The following is a 16,042-nucleotide window of genomic DNA, read 5'->3' on the forward strand; positions in this document are numbered from 1 at the left end:
GGTTTACGCCATTCTCCTGCCTCAGCCTCCCGAGTAGCTGGGACTACAGGCGCCCGCCATCTCGCCCGGCTAGTTTTTTGTATTTTTTTAGTAGAGACGGGGTTTCACCATGTAGACCAGGATGGTCTCGATCTCCTGACCTCGTGATCCGCCCGTCTCGGCCTCCCAAAGTGCTGGGACAGGGGTATATTTTTAAAAGTAATAATCAGTGTGCCCTTGGGTTAGAAAACACTCACCCAACTCTTCTATTTATTATATTTTAACAGTACTTTACAGTAAAATTTGAGGCTCAGATTGATGATCCTAAGGTAGTGGAAGATTCCCAGTTATCTCTTATTTGGGTTAAATTCTGCTTACTTAAAAAAAAAGTAGATAACAAATAATTTTCAACAGTGAATTGTTAAACAAAATTTGTGCTCTTCCTGTTTTATCCAGAAATTCTCTTCAAGCACAGCTTTCTGCTCCAGAGCACCCAAGGCACCTTGGTGCCACTGCAAATCATGTGAGCAGTGTTTGGGTGTGCAGGCTTAAAGTCAGAAAGTTTTGGGTTTGGCCGGGCGCGGTGGCTCAAGCCTGTAATCCCAGCACTTTGCGAGGCCGAGACGGGTGAATCACGAGGTCAGGAGATCGAGACCATCCTGGCTAACACGGTGAAACCCCGTCTCTACTAAAAAATACAAAAAACTAGCCGGGCGAAGTGGCGGGGGCCTGTAGTCCCAGCTACTCGGGAGGCTGAGGCAGGAGAATGGCGTAAACCCGGGAGGCGGAGCTTGCAGTGAGCCGAGATAGCGCCACTGCACTCCAGCCCGGGCGACAGAGCGAGACTGTGTCTCAAAAAAAAAAAAAAAAGAAAGAAAGTTTTGGGTTTGAGCCTCAACTCTGTCACCTCCTTGCTGGGTTATCTTAGGCAAGCTATTCAACCCCCCTATTACCTGCCTTTTTAAAATCTGTGAAATAGGAATAATAATTGTGGCTATCTCATATAAGCCTTTGGGAGAATTAAGTAAGATAATACTTTTAAAATCCTGGCACATAACAAATGATAGCAATTGGTTAAATAAAATTATTTATATTAAAAAAGCATCCTTGGAAAAGCATTTAATGAACCACAGGTGATAAGAAAAGTAGAGAAAAAACACACAATTTTGCAGTGTCACGTAAAGATTTGAGAAGGCCCCTTCAGTTTCTAAGTCATTTGGGAACTGATTCAAACTCACATTTCTCCCCCCTCTCATCCCCCAACACACACCCTCTGCTTCAGAAAGCAAAAGGTTTTTTAAGGCAGCTTGGTCTCCTTTATGTCCGTGACCTGAGGTCAGAGTCAGGAAATAAACCATGGAAAAAATGCTGTTTCACATACATCTCTAGAGATAAAGTAGAAATGCTTCTCCATCCAAAATGAAATTAAAATCCTGTTCTGGTGATAACCACTCCACTCCTGCGAACCCTGCTGCTGTGGAAATGTTCCGTGAAGTCTATCCTGCCTGGCTCTGTGGGACCATTCAAGGAGCAAGAAGGAAACCCTCAAGTTCTCAACCCCTAACATGATCTCCCAGGGACCTCCCTGGCCTCAATGTGGCCTGTTTGGTTTCATGGGATTTCCTATGGCTGCCTCCCAGTGTCTGATGTATGTGTGGCCTTGGATGCCAAGAGAAAAATTGATGTGTGCTTTCCATTATACAGGGCCCAAGAGAAACTCTGTTTGATTTAGAAAGCATTTTCGTGAGGCATGGTTCAACAACTGCAGTTCTTCCTTCTATCTTCATGAGGAATGTCACTATTTTCAGGCGAAATCTAGTCACATAAATGACTGACTGATGCTATTTTCTTCAAGTATGAGTGGAAACAAATAAGCCAATAGCTGCAATGAGAATAGGGGAGCACTTTGATCAAATTGCTAAGTAGTTAAAGCAGTTCCTAGTTTATGCCTTCTAAAGAGATAGGACAGACAGGAGTTGTGTGATTCATGTGGGTTGCAGGGTGAGCCACTCTTTCTTCAGGGGCAACTCCATTGTGCAAACATTGAGGGTTTCCATCCATCATGCTAGGTGAGCTCTTTCTTCCCTTCACCATCCGTATCCCAAAGAATATTATCAAGATTGTCTCTTACTATGATCTCTTCTCCATCTCTAACATGTGGCCTAAGTCCTGGAATCCCCACTCAGTGCCGCAGTTTTGAGGCTCCCCCAGCTCTGATAGAAGGAATACTCCAATCCTGGTATTGTGAGTGAAGGACAGTGTGACAGAAGTGGCTCCACACTGAGAAACAGCATGTTGCCACTATGGTGGGTATCAATCCAGAACCATGACCTATATTTTGAAAATTGACTTTGAAATGAGAAACCTTGACACTTTAGGAGCAAAATGTAAGCAACTGAGTCTCTTTTTATGACTCATCCAAATACTATATTGTTGTTTTTTCTTTTTTCTTTTTCTTTCTTTCTTTCTTTTTTTTTTTTTTTTTTAGACAGAGTCTGGCTCTGTCATCCAGGCTGGAGTGCAGTGGCGTGATTTTGGCTCACTGCGACCTCTGCCTCCTGGGTTCAAGCGATTCTTGTGCCTCAGCCTCCTGAGTAGCTGGGATTACAGGTGTGCACCACCATGCCCAGCTAATTTTTTTTGTATCTTTAGTAGAGATGGGGTTTCATCATGTTGGCCAGTTTGATACTCCTGACCTCAAGTGATGCGCCCACTTCAGCCTCCCAAACCAACTCCTATATTTCTATCTAACAAGCTCAAAAATCATGAAACTCTTCCAGTGCTGAAGTCATCTGCAAGTAACAGTTCAGCTGATGGTTAAAAAGCTGATGTAAATAAATGCATACCAGTTAGCTGATGTGGAAAACCAAGTCCAATTTGATTATGTCAGGCTAACTCTGAGCTGATTAATACCTTTTCAAGTTAAGCAGGTTATGTGGAAACATTTTGATGTTGTCCTTAACCCGGAAAAAAAGAACCATTTGAATTCAGTTCAGAGAAAAAGTACACTTTGAAGACTGATTTTGAAGTCAGTTTTCTTTTAGAGTTGTTATTTTAACTTGCAAGAAGGTGTCTGCTCTTTTTAATTTCAGTATTTAGAAACAGTCAATTGGCAATCTCAAAATCATTTTATTTCCAGCATGTGGTGTTTTAATATGTACCTTGATGCTACCAACCCCTGGTCAACAAATATGAAGAAGCTCACTAAGGTGTTGTCCCTAGCACTGTATAAAAGCAACTGAAGAACCTGAAGCTTTAAGATTGAGTTCTTCTCTCTTCAAAGTTAGCTAGTCAACTTTCAACTTCAACTTTTTGTATTTGTTGTTGTTGTTTTGTTTTTTGAGACAGAGTCTTGCTCTGTCATCCAGGCTAGAGTGCAATGGTGTGATCTTGGCTCGCTGCAACACTGCAACCTCTGCCTCCTGGGTTCAAGCGATTCTCCTGCCTCAGCCTCCCGAGTAGCTGGGATTACAGGTGTGTGCCACCACACCCGGCTAATTTTTGTATTTTTAGTAAAGACAGGGATTCACCATGTTAGTCAGGCTGGTCTCAAACTCCTGACCTCAGGTGATCTGCCTGCCTCGTTCTCCCAAAGTGCTGGGATTATGGGCATGAGCCACTGCACCCGGCCTCAGCTTCAACTTTGATAACATTCTAATCAATGAACTAATTGAGAGACTGTAATCATAACAATTTATCATTGTCCCTTTTGCTGGAGTGTGGTTTGTGCATCTGGAAGTAGAGTCTCAGAAATCATTTTAGTCAAACTGATTAACCCACTTATAGAATTTGGTTAAATCTGAAAGTTAGCATACCCACAAATAGCCCTTCTACATTGAGTCACAGAAATGTTTAAGTGAATGGACTATTATCACATTTAGTATATTGTGATTGGATGTGGGTTAAAAAAAAATCCCTTTTTCTTTGAAAATTGTGATGTTGAAAAGAATCTCTGCCATAAACATATATTCCTTTCCTAACTTAGTCCAATATGGTGAAGGTTGTTAAAGGTGGATTCATTTACATCTTCATCTATTCAGTGAATATTTCCCAAATACCTACTAGACGCCAGTCAGCTCATTGGCACCGAGGATACAACAGTATTCAGGACAGTTGAGATTCCTGTCTGCTGCTTAAAATGCAGTAGGGAAGATACATTGATATAAAGCGCTAATTACCGTAGAGTTTGTTGAAAAATATTACAGAGGAAGAACTTATTTGGTGTGCATGGCAGGGGGAACCAGACTAGGGCTCTAGAAAGCTCTCCATGGGGAGGTGATATCTAAGCCGTACCCTGAAAAATGGGTAGAAGGCAGCCCAGGTGAAACCGTTTTATCAGACTGTGTGCTTTTCTTCAGTCCAATGTGGTGGTTATAGGGTTGTTTAGTTCTCCAGATAAAGAGCTAAGGTTTCCTATAGGCATTCTCAATGGGATGCTACAATAACTGTGTTTAGGATTCTCAACTTCAGTGCTCATTCTACAACACTGTGGTTGGGGAAGATAAAGACAGTCAGGCTCTGTATTGCACTAACTATGCCTTGTGCTAGGACATTTTGAAAACCATGAATTAAAAAAAAAAAAAAAATTCTATTAGCCACTTTTCCTGTGATTTTCCTATTTGTCCTCTGAAGGGCAAACACATAATTCAGTGCTTTATGATAACCTGTCAGCTGATTTGAAAATAAAATGGGAAGCTGGGTGTGATGTCTCATGCCTGTAGTCCCAGCTACTTGGGAGGCTGAGACAGGAGGATTGCTTGAGTCCAGGAGTTCAAGACCAGCCTGGGCAACACTGTGAGACCTCATCTCAAATTTTAAAAACAGCAAGAAAGATAATAGAATGAGGGAGACACTGTTTCTGGTTAGTCAGGAAGTTCTTATCCCTCTGTTTCTGGTTAACTGGAGTTTTGTTATAAAGAATTACCTTATCCTGACATAAGTTGATTCCTTTAGAACTGTTGTCTAAAGTGTCAGTAGTAAAATTGTCCTAAAATGTATAGCAAACATGTAAGCATTCTAGAATGGCAACACAATTACTTTCTATTGGAATACTAATGTCTCTGTGTTGTCGGGTGGGTGAGCTTCACCAGAAAATAAAAATATAAAAGGGAAAAGCTGCAAACGATCACAGGAACTAAGGGAGGAAGCTATGCTGTTGTCTGGGTAAAGTGTGTCTGAATCCAAAATATCTCAGAACTGGGGTGGATAGTGTGTGAACAGGGATCAGCAGTCATTGGCCAAAGAAATGCGGAAATAGAATGTGCATGATTTTGTTCTGTTGTTCCAGTTTTGAGTGTTGGAATTTGGATGAGGAATAGCTTTCAAATCTTCACCCTTCAGCAGCCCTCTCATCACGTAGGGTGGCTTTTCCAGGTGGGTGCTTTAAAAGAGCATGTAAGGGGTCATTTGACCTTGATTTCCCCAGATAGTTCTTTGCAATTGTTAGCCCCCACGAGGGCTAGTTGGTTTAAAAAAAAAAAAAAGGCTGGGTGAGAACTGCTCCCAAGAGCAGGGCAGCTGAGTATGGCTGTGCAGTCAGCACACTGCACAAAGGCACCCAGCCTAATGGGGAAGGAGAAGCTGAAGTCCAAGCCAGCCAAAGGAAGGATGGTTTTCTGCAATTTATCTGTGCTGGGGGGAGAGGGGACACCTGTTTTTAACTCACACAAAAGCACCCTATGGACTGACTGCTGCCTGCTCAACCACTTTTGAACTCATGCTCACAGGTAACTCTACAAATTAAAGAAAAATGAGTAATTCTAGGTGGGTTTTTTTTTTTTTTTTGGTGCGTGTGGAAAGATATGTCTGTTCAATCCAAATCTCCTGCTTTCTAGGCTGCATGCCCGCTTCTACAAAATATAGTTCAGATGTTACAAAGCAGTATCTTCACCTTGACGCTTTCCAGATAAATCGTTGTGATTTCCTGTGGGAGATAAGATCTGAGTTAGGCTCGCAGAGTCTCTCTCTTCCAAGGCCGTCCTGTCTCCAGGTTCACATGCCTGGTGTGGCCAACTGACTATATATGCGACACTGCACCAGATTGCAGGGCCATATGCTGTTTTCCCCTGGAATTCATCCTAAGTCAGTATTTGACTAGGTCCGATGCTGCCAAATAACTGTTGGTAATGTACAGTTCACCCTTCCCTGCCTGGCTGCAACATGTCCTACAGTCTCCAAACTAACATCTGGCAGCTCTGTGTGCATTTAGCAACTTACAGATTTCCCTGTATTGATTTACACAAGGGTTTATTTTAAAAATTAAAAAAAAATACAGTAAAAACTCTAATGTTTATTTATTAAACATTTATCAGATACCTACTCTACATAAGGCTCTGTGTCAGCTTTGGGAAGAATACAAAACACAAGATATTTTTCAGATATTTCGCATGAAAAGCAATGTATGAATATCAGTAGTTGCATATGGTTCAACCTCAAATTGTAAGCCTAGAGTCAGAAGACCTACATGGAAGTAAATGAAGCTCCTCCATTTACTAAATATGTTACCCTGACAAGTGTTTTAACTTCTTTCTTTTCAATAAAAAGAGAAATTGGCAAGAAGGATTCTAAGATCTTTCTTTCAGGATGTTAAGGGTCTCAATTGACCAATTATGAAGGAGTAAGCCAGTTCAATAAGAGGTAAAGAAAATATAAATTGCAAGAAATCCATGAGTTTAGTAGTGATTTCAGAGGGCAGAGCAAAGTTAAAATTAATCTTAATTCTGCCTAATTTAAAAATAAATAAGTATGCACCATCGCATCACAAGCCAACAACTTTCAATGAAAATGGTGCTATGCCCTAGGTTTTCCAACCTTCCATATTTTGCAAATGATTACTAAATAAAGCCTTCGTGCATAGCAGCATTTTGATTAAAAGTTTAGCATAAGAATAACATTTATACAGTGATATTGATAATTTTCAAAGCATTTCTCACATACATTTTCTGATCTGACACTCACAACAACCCAATAAGCTAGGCTGTATTATTTTTCATCTGCTTTTTAGGAAATGAAGGCTTAGAGAGCTTAAGTGACTCAAGACCACCAGCTAAAAAGTGATCAAGCCAGCATTCTAGCCTGAGCTTATCCAGTTGCTATTCTTGTACCATTTCCAAACTGACTCTTCATAAACAGTAAATCAAAGAGGGGCCAAATCCAGGGAGAAAAAGAGATGCTACAGTGATAACTGGAAGCACACTGGAGGATTTTTGTGTGGAGATAGCTGCATATGGACAAGGGATATGATATCCTTTAACAACCATTCTTCACTGGGACAAAGCTAAGGTGAGCAGAACTCCACTGTCATCATTAAAGCTCACAACCACAGGCACTCAAAGGGAAGGAAAACACTAAGCTGGAACTGAAGTGTTCTTTTGATACCCACCCTCCTCCCCACCATATAATTAACATTGTCTTCTAATAAAGGAGAGCATATTTTTCCCTTTTCTGAGTGTATGGCTGTGTGTCATCCTGGATATTCCGGCTACTCTAGCTGCTGTGGCTAGGGAGATATCATGAATTCTTTCACAGTTGCTCCAGGAATTCCTTCGAAGATTGTGCTAAAAAAAAGTAATCATAATGTCAGATGGTTCAAGAGGTGGTTCTGCTGCTGACAAGGCCTCAGGAGGAAGCTTTCAGGACTCAGTGGCATGAAGTTGATTTATTAGCCTCACTGTGTTAACAGCCCTCCTAAGATCCCAGCCCAGTGATAGCCTATCTATGAAACCTTAAATCCTAAAGGGACCTTCCTTATAACAGACATGTAGCACAGTCCAGTCACTTGATAGATGAGGCAAGTGGCCCAGAAAAAAGTTATTGCAATTAGTTACTGCACATTAGAATCACCCAGAGAGCTTTAAAAATCCTAATGCCCAAGTGACACCCCAAAAGAATTAAATCACAATGTTGGGGGTGAGAGTCAGGCACCATTTTTTAAAGACCTCCCACTGATTCCAATAGGTAGGAGTTTGCAATTAATGAGCTAATGGTTTGTCTAAGACCATACTTCTGAGGACAAGAACCCACCATGGTTCAACTCCATTGTTTTTAGCCAAAACTGGCCCTTGTCTCAGGACATCTTGAGAAATGGCAGAGGAGTAAACAGTCAAGCCCTGCCATGATGATGCTATGCCAGGCAGTTTCTATTTATTAGTTTATCTTTTGCAACCACCCTTCAAGGTAGATACATCAGCTCTAGTTCACCATGAAGAATGTGCACGTGTTTTCATGTAGCCTGTGGATCCTTGCTAAATGTGAGGGGAGGCTCACTGAGACTGCCTCAGGGGGACTGCAGTGGTGCTCACTTTAGTTGTCGAACATGCAGTGACATTCATTCAACAAGTGTGTATGAAGGGTCTACTGTGTGCCAGGCAGTGTCCTAAGCTATGTGGATAACATGGCGATGAATGAGGTATATAGGCTCTGTCCTCCCAGAGCTTGTTAGCTAATGAAGAGCCCAAAGTCATAACTCAGCAAGTCCAAAATTTTAGGGTTAACACTGCAGCGGAAACTTGTTTTATTCATTTTCACTGAGCCTTGTTTTGTCAAGACTTGTGGTGGCAAAAACATACATAATGAAGTTGTTAGAATATAAATAAGAAACAAATCAAGACTAGGGAGTATATAAGTAAGAGTAGAGTCAAGAACAGAAGAAGAAAAATTTATAGTCATGCAAGTCATAAGGATCCACTTGGGCTGAACCTCAAATTTGGCATTAAGTATCCTGGCAGCCATATCGAAGAGGGAAATGTGGTTAATTACAGAGTTCTTATTGTCAGAAAGAAAAAGAATACAAGTTCCTTAGGGGAGGAAAGGCTTTCCTAATACTTGGCTCTTGAAGAAATGTCTCAGGCAGAGCTTCATACAGCCTCTAACAATATTTCTGCTAGTGACTACAAAAGTGGATTTTATAAGACATAGCTTGTAGCATCCTGCAATGAAAGTGAGAACATAAAACTAAAGTGCAATTTAATAAATTCATTTATGTTAGGAGTAGGTGGTGAGAGGTAAGTTGATTTGAGCCAAATACAGGTTCAGATGAACCTATGACTAGAAGCTGGAACACCAGGGAATGGAGGGATTTTATATCCTTATAACAATCTTCATAAACATAATTTCTCTCTACTGAGATTTTGATAATTCAAATGGTTATATTTTCTATTTTCTGGTGCAGGGATAAAGGGCAAGTATTCTATGTTGTGAATAATGTAATGCCTTATACCAGGGGTCAGCAAACATTTTCTGTAAAGGGCTAGGTAGTAAATATTTTATACCTTGGGGGGTAGATGATCTCTGCCACAACTATTCATCTCTGCTGCTATAGCACAAAAGCAGCCGTAGACAAGATATAAATGAATGGACATGACTGTGCCCCGATACAACTTGATTCATAAAAGCAGGTGGCAGGTCAACTTCTTACCTACAGTCTACATAGTGCCAACCCCTGGTATAACCTAAAAAATAAATGTGATTTTGGTATTCTTTCATTGAAATTCAGGAACAATTGGAAACTTTGCAAGTCTTGGTCAGTGGTAACTTTGTCTTCACAGTTTAAATGCTATTGTGTGATGACACATGATGGAAAGAACATGGCTCGTGTTTGGGTTGCAAATTCATTAAGTTCATTGAAAGAACATGCAGATCCCAAAGCAATCCAATACAGCTATTCACACATAAAAGGGGCCCTCAGCCGACATGGTGCTGGGATTGTTGCAGCACAGAACTAGGCTGGCTCTAAAGAAACCCTTCCATTCCCTGTGGAGAAGAAGAATTACGATGTTCCTCACCTGGAATGGTCTTGAAAAGCAACAAGGATTCTCAGTTAACATCTCATGGTTGGTTTCCTAGGAAAGAGGGAAGATGCTGGACCATTTCCAGTGGCTGATGCACTTCAATACATCTTCATCCCCTTTCCAAGTGAGAAATCTATTCCAGGCTACCAGACAGAAGTTCTAACAATCTTCTAGGTGTGTAGCGTGTAGTACAGTCAAAGACATTATAATTAACCACAGGGGAAAACAATAACATTATTTCATTTTTGAAAGGCTTACTTATGAGCAGACAACACATGTTTATTGTCTGTTATGACCTGAATTCTTAAATTTCCCCCTCACTGGTCAAAAATGAATCTGAGAGGTTAATTGTTTAATGGGAGGTATTTTAAAGGATTGAGTCCAGGGGCTCATGAGAAGAAGTAGCCCCAAGTGACTTGGAATCTGTAACAGGTGGGTTAGGACCTCATCCTTAGATATTACTTTAACCAATTTATGGGTAAGCCATAGTTCTGAGCAGAGTCATGTACTTACATGCCCCATGTGTAGTGACAATGGGAATGTAGGCTTAAACATAAGTAACAGCTTCAAAAGAGTTTGTAAAAACAAGGCTATGAATATTAATATAATTGTGAGATCTTTGGGGCTTTCTTGTCAGTTCGAACATAATTTGAAATACAGGGATTTGTAAACAGTAATTGCTTCACTTGCTCCATTTGGAATTTTGTAACTATTCACCTCTCCAGCAGCATAAGGTGGTTAAGAAGACAGTTTCTGTTCGTTGTAATAAACTACTCCAGGCTTAAGGAGGGCAATTACTGTGTCTTTATATTCATATACCCAGGATTTAGTGCAGTACCTAATCCATAAGGGCCGCTCTAAAATGTTTGCCCAGTGAATAAATCCTGGTTAATAATATCCTGTTTGCAAAGCCAGTATTACAGAGTGATTGGTTGCCAGTAGGGGAGATAGCTCCCTTTGGTTACACAAATTGTGGCAGACATTGAACCACTCCAAAAGAAACTAAAGCTTTTTATTTGGGAATTTAAAATATTTATTTGGGAAACTTAAAAGCAGAAAGCCACTCAGATGGAACAATAGTGCCCCCAGCAGCTATCACCAGATGGGGGTGGGGGTAAGCAATTGCAGTCACATATGCAGCAGATATATATATATTTTTTACTAATGGCTTATTCTTAACCAGGACTTGAGGCCAGAGAAATTTCAAGGATAAATTGCTTTGGGAGAATGCCTGATATCAATGTCTCCTGAGACATCTAAGTTTTCCAAAATAACAAGTCACCAGATATATTATTTTGTTCCCTCCTCTTCCTTCCCCTGGCCCCTGCCAATATGCCTATTTACAAGAGTTACCTTATCAGTTGTCTTAGGAGAACACATTTCCTTCAACAGAAGTCACAGTATGATCTTATGGTCATAATTTTACAATATCCCTGCCTCTACTGAGAAGAGATATATAGCGAATGGAGCTGTGCTGAGCCAAGGAGGAATTAATCCTAGGCAGCACTAACAGGTGTGGCCACAGCTCTGACCCCACCCCACTCTGGTGGTCAGGCCAAAGAAGAAGTCAGGTAGGAAGTGTGAAAGGAAATTCAGTCTTGCAACCCCCAAACTCACTAAGCCAAAGGGAAAATTCAAGCTGGGAACTGGGTCACGCAAACCTGCCTCCCCCTTTTGGTTCCTAAATAAGATGGCTACAAGATGAAAAGCTACGTGCCTCCCCCATATTTTGCCCACAAGGGAATCCCTGGTGAGCTACTAGATCTTTAAAGGTGTTTCTATTAAAATTTCACCATGGCAATGCAAATTGATACTTTATAGGTGCAGCCACCCCTGGCCTGCCAGACATAAATGCCCATGTGATTGTTCCCCTGGCCCAGTTTTGTCTGTTATGTAAAATGCAGATTCCCTGCAATTTTCTTCTGCCTCCTTTGTCCGTGTCATCTTATGTTAAAAAAAAAAAAAAAAATGCAGCTTCAATGAGCCAAAGGCATGAATGACTATTTTTCCCTACCCACCTCTTACATGAAAATTGTGTACTTCTCAATATCCTGCCCTTTCCCCTTTAAATGTGGAGCCCTCAAAATCATCTTCAGAGAAAGGCATAGACCTGTCTCCCAGGTGTGCGTCCTTAACTTTGGCAAATAAACCTCCTAAAATAATTGAGACTTGTCATTTTTCTTGATTGACGGAAGAAAGGACAGAGACAAAAGGATGGCAGTGTACTTGGCAACCTTCAGAGTCTAGCTGAGGCTCCAGCCCTGGGCACTTCACTGGAGGGTTCCCTTGCCAGCAGAGGAACCTGCAGCCTAACCTCATGCCGGAGTAATATTAATATGGGCAATCCATCTTACTGTAATAGACAAATTGCCTCCTTTCATGCATCCACAGATTTACAAGGGACAAACTTTGGCCCTGGGAATATTTATTGAATATCATTTCATCCTTGTGACTTCCACTTCTTTCTGATTCCCATATCACCAGCCCAAGAGAACTCGAGTATCTGTTCACAGCTTTGCTCCTCTTTCCCCACATTAACCACAAAGCAATGGAAGTAGAATAAAGAGACAAATGGGTAGCTCTAAGTAGGTTCATCACATGCCCTGTGTCCAGAGCCAATACATAAATAGTCTTGATTCTGATTGTGTTGAGGTATAAAAACATGCTGATTTCTATGACAGGTATTAATGATTATTATTTGTGTATTCATTTGCTCACTGCTCCATTCTGGATGTTCTCGGTCTCAGGGCCTGAGGATCATTTTCTCGGATGCGTCACGGCTCATCTTCCGGCTCAGTTCCTCCAGTGGTGTGCGGGCCACCCTCAGACTGTACGCAGAGAGCTACGAGAGGGACCCCAGCGGCCATGACCAGGAGCCACAGGTACAGAAACAGTTGTGCTCCCAGCAGTGTGTCTCGCAGCTCATGGCAAATTTAGCTCCATGGGGCTTTAATGGGGCTATTTTACCTTCTGGAAAGGTAGGTGATAATTTCAGCTGGAGGACAAGCTCGGTGCAACTCCAAGCAAGTTTAATTCATTCATTATAGTGTTTGAAACAGAAAAAATGCTCTCTCGCATCGATTTGTAATCCATTTATACCAGCATGTCCCAAACAACTGTCCTCTCTTGACTGTTCAGTGGTTTGTTAATTGGGGTAAAGAGAAGGCACCTTCTATAGACAAGGAAATTTAGCATGAGAGTCAAACTGGTGAAACTCTCGGAGCCTTGACTATGCTCATGTAAATTCTGAATCTCCAGATATTTGGACCATGACCTTGAGGTGCCAATACAGATGGGATTTGTCTCTGAGATTGCTATATTGTCCACTCTGAGAGGAGAGGATATAGGTGGCTTTTTAAGTTAAGGAAGGACATTAACAAGGCTCAGCTAGATTTTGTTTGGCAAAATCTCATGTTTTCAACAATAAGGTGAATTAAGAACTGGGAAAAATCATAAATAACACAGCCAGAAGCCTCTCCACTCCCATATGCATTAACGCTCCAGGCAACATTAATTAATACCAGAAACAACCCACTCTAATGTTGGGTACTTCAAGCTATACAGCTGGCTGCTCCTGCCTTCTTGGTCTTCAATCTAGGTTTCGAAGCAAGGTCCTTGATGAGATGATTTTTTGCGATGAAAATATTTGTTCTACCTGCCATACTTCCTTTGTGGAAAAGTAGAGAAACAGAGAAATACTCACTGCTACTGATTTTAAAGGTGCTCAGAATTTCTAGCTATAATTTGCCCTGATGGAGTAAGATACCTGGGAAGGTTTTCTTTCTTTGTCAGTAGTTTAGTGTTTTGTTTTTTGTTTGTTGTTTGTTGTGTTTTTTTTTTTTTCATGGTCGGTTTCTTTGGGGAGTCTCAAAGAACTTGGTAACAATGGGTGCTAAGATCCTTACACCTGACCCTGCAGCCAGGAGATCTGCCTGGAGTAAAATCATCCTAGATGGGACAGGAGAGGCTGGAGGGGGCTGAGAACTGTTCTCAGGGTTAACCAGGAGCATGAGTGGGTAAAGCACGTGGCCAGCATGAAGCCCTTGGCTCTTCCTCTCAGGATCATAGCCTTTCCATGCAGGGGATGGGCCAAACTCTGCCAAAATAATTTGTTAGTGAGTACATTTCACCCAAGATAGTACCAAATCATGCAAGAATTTGAAGCTTACCCTGTCTTTCCGAATAAAACACTATTCTACATCTCATGTTGGGGAAGGAGATTAAAGCAGGGGCCTAAAAGTCCAGAGCTACATACAGGGTGAGGAATGATATTCCTGGCCTCACCAACTCTGACTCACTCTGACTCCAGGCTATTTTTTCCTCAACATTCTTTTCCCTATTTGCACAGGGTAAGTGGTTGTGATATTTGCTTATTTTTATTTACCTTCCACGCTGGACTGAGACCAGGCCATTAGACAAGTGTCACAACAATCCTATACACACATGAGTCTCTCCCTGAGGCAGTCCACAAAAGCAGTGCTTTTTGATCCTCCAACCCACCCCGCCCCCGCCCCCAGGCTTCCTTTGAAGCTGAAAACCTCCATCGGCCTACTCTTAGAAGGTCCTGTGAGTAAAGGAAACATAAGTCATGCTGGTTTTGGTCCCCATGACTGCACATTTCTCATCCTGTTGGTGGAAAGAATTTGCCACTTTGAAGGGTTGGTGAATCCCTTCACTGACGTTCCTGTTGCAATTGCTGATTTGCCCTCCCTTCTCAGAAACAAGAGTTATCCTAGACCTGGCTAGATGGGCCCCCGAGGATGTAGCACATGATCTAGCTAAAAGTTTTACATTAAAATAGAACTCCTTGTTAAAATACCATACATCATTCACTCACCAACTTAAGCCCTATTGCATAATACATTTGAGTCAGGATATATCATAAAGACTTTAAAAGAAATGTAACCACCTAAGGGAAAGCAAGAAGATTCTCTCAGCAGGCCAACCTGTCTTAATTACTGCTGAACTCTACCTAAGCCTTTAAGTTGGAGCATTTTGGAGGCTCCTTATAAGGTTGCTCTCCAGGACCACCTGCTTCTGCCTTCCAAAAAACCTTTGATTAACTGTGAACAGAGATCAAAGTAAGATGTACTCCTGAAGCTGCTAGTGTTATTCCTGATCAGGGCCTGACTGGAAAGACCTGCTTGTGTTGCTTTCTCAGCTACAGAAAGACCCCCTTCCACCTTCTCTAATCTGCAAAGATTCCATTGTGAATCTTGTTCCAGTTCAACAGGGAGTTTTTAATGTTTTACCCACGCTAACTCAATAGCCATCTACACTCAAATTATTTTGCAAGAGAACAGAGAGTTCCCTTCAACTGGCTTATTAGCATCTGGCTATTTTACTTTGCCCATGGATAGTTTCTTTTCCAGACATTTTGAACACATGTGAACAGAGCATATTTTAAACATTTACACTGATTGCCTTGCAGACGTACTCGTAACAATCCTAGTGATGCAATTAGGAAAACTTGTGATATAATCTATATGCATTTAGACCATACCCTCACATGTAGATTTTCCATTTGCATCCTTTTGTAGAACAGTGATTATGCTATTTGTTTTAAGTTAATGTCAAATAATTTCTTATCTACATCAAAAATATTGTTTTAAAATTGTATCCATGTGTGCCTACGAATTGGTGGTAAGGAGAGGATGGGCCAGGGAGGGCCCTGATGAAATGAGCAGGTGCTTGCCCTGATCCCACTCTGTGTCCCTGGTAAATCAGGAAGGAAAGCTTCCAAAGGCTTGTTGCTGGAAGACTACCTAGTTTTTAAAATACAAGTTTATTTTAATTTTACCAGAAATCAGTAGGCCTTCAATGAATCCTCAAACCAGCTGGTAATCATTTGGAAAAAGGAATGAGCCAAAAGCGTTTAAAATCACAGGTAACCAGAAACAGTACAATTGTTTCCATTTTATTTCCCATCCAATTTATTAGCAGGGCTGGTAAATTAGCTTCTCATTGACCTTCTTCCCTTGTCCCTTTCAGCCTATGGGTGGAGTAGTTAAGGAACAATAGAAGATCCAAACGGAAAAGGAAGGAGAAGTTTTGTTAAGGGCTAGGAAAATCACAGACTGATAATCAGCCTGTGGTTAATCAACCCTTGGCTTTAGTATTTTCACTGCAGAATATAGTCACATCCCATCTCACCCCAGTCCTCGGGAGGGGCCTGATTTTCCCCCAGTCATCCTGAAAATTGAGGAATTTAAATATTTCTTTGTTTTTGTTTTATTGAGACAGAGTCTCACTCTGTCACCCAGGTTGGAGTGCAG

The 16,042-nt window shown here is 41.3% G+C and overlaps 1 protein-coding gene across 1 annotated transcript in view; it reads left to right on the forward strand.

Annotated features, from left to right (window-relative positions):
* The window catches only part of PGM5 (phosphoglucomutase 5), a 186,644-nt gene that overhangs the window by 133,980 nt on the left and 36,622 nt on the right, over positions 1-16,042 (forward strand). Inside the window, exon 10 of the mRNA XM_023213229.2 lies at positions 12,515-12,649. Coding sequence (XP_023068997.2) covers positions 12,515-12,649 — 135 coding nt within the window. The remainder of the gene's footprint in view (positions 1-12,514; positions 12,650-16,042) is intronic.

Source organism: Piliocolobus tephrosceles, chromosome 14 (genome assembly GCF_002776525.5).
Source record: "Piliocolobus tephrosceles isolate RC106 chromosome 14, ASM277652v3, whole genome shotgun sequence".
NCBI lineage: Eukaryota > Metazoa > Chordata > Mammalia > Primates > Cercopithecidae > Piliocolobus > Piliocolobus tephrosceles.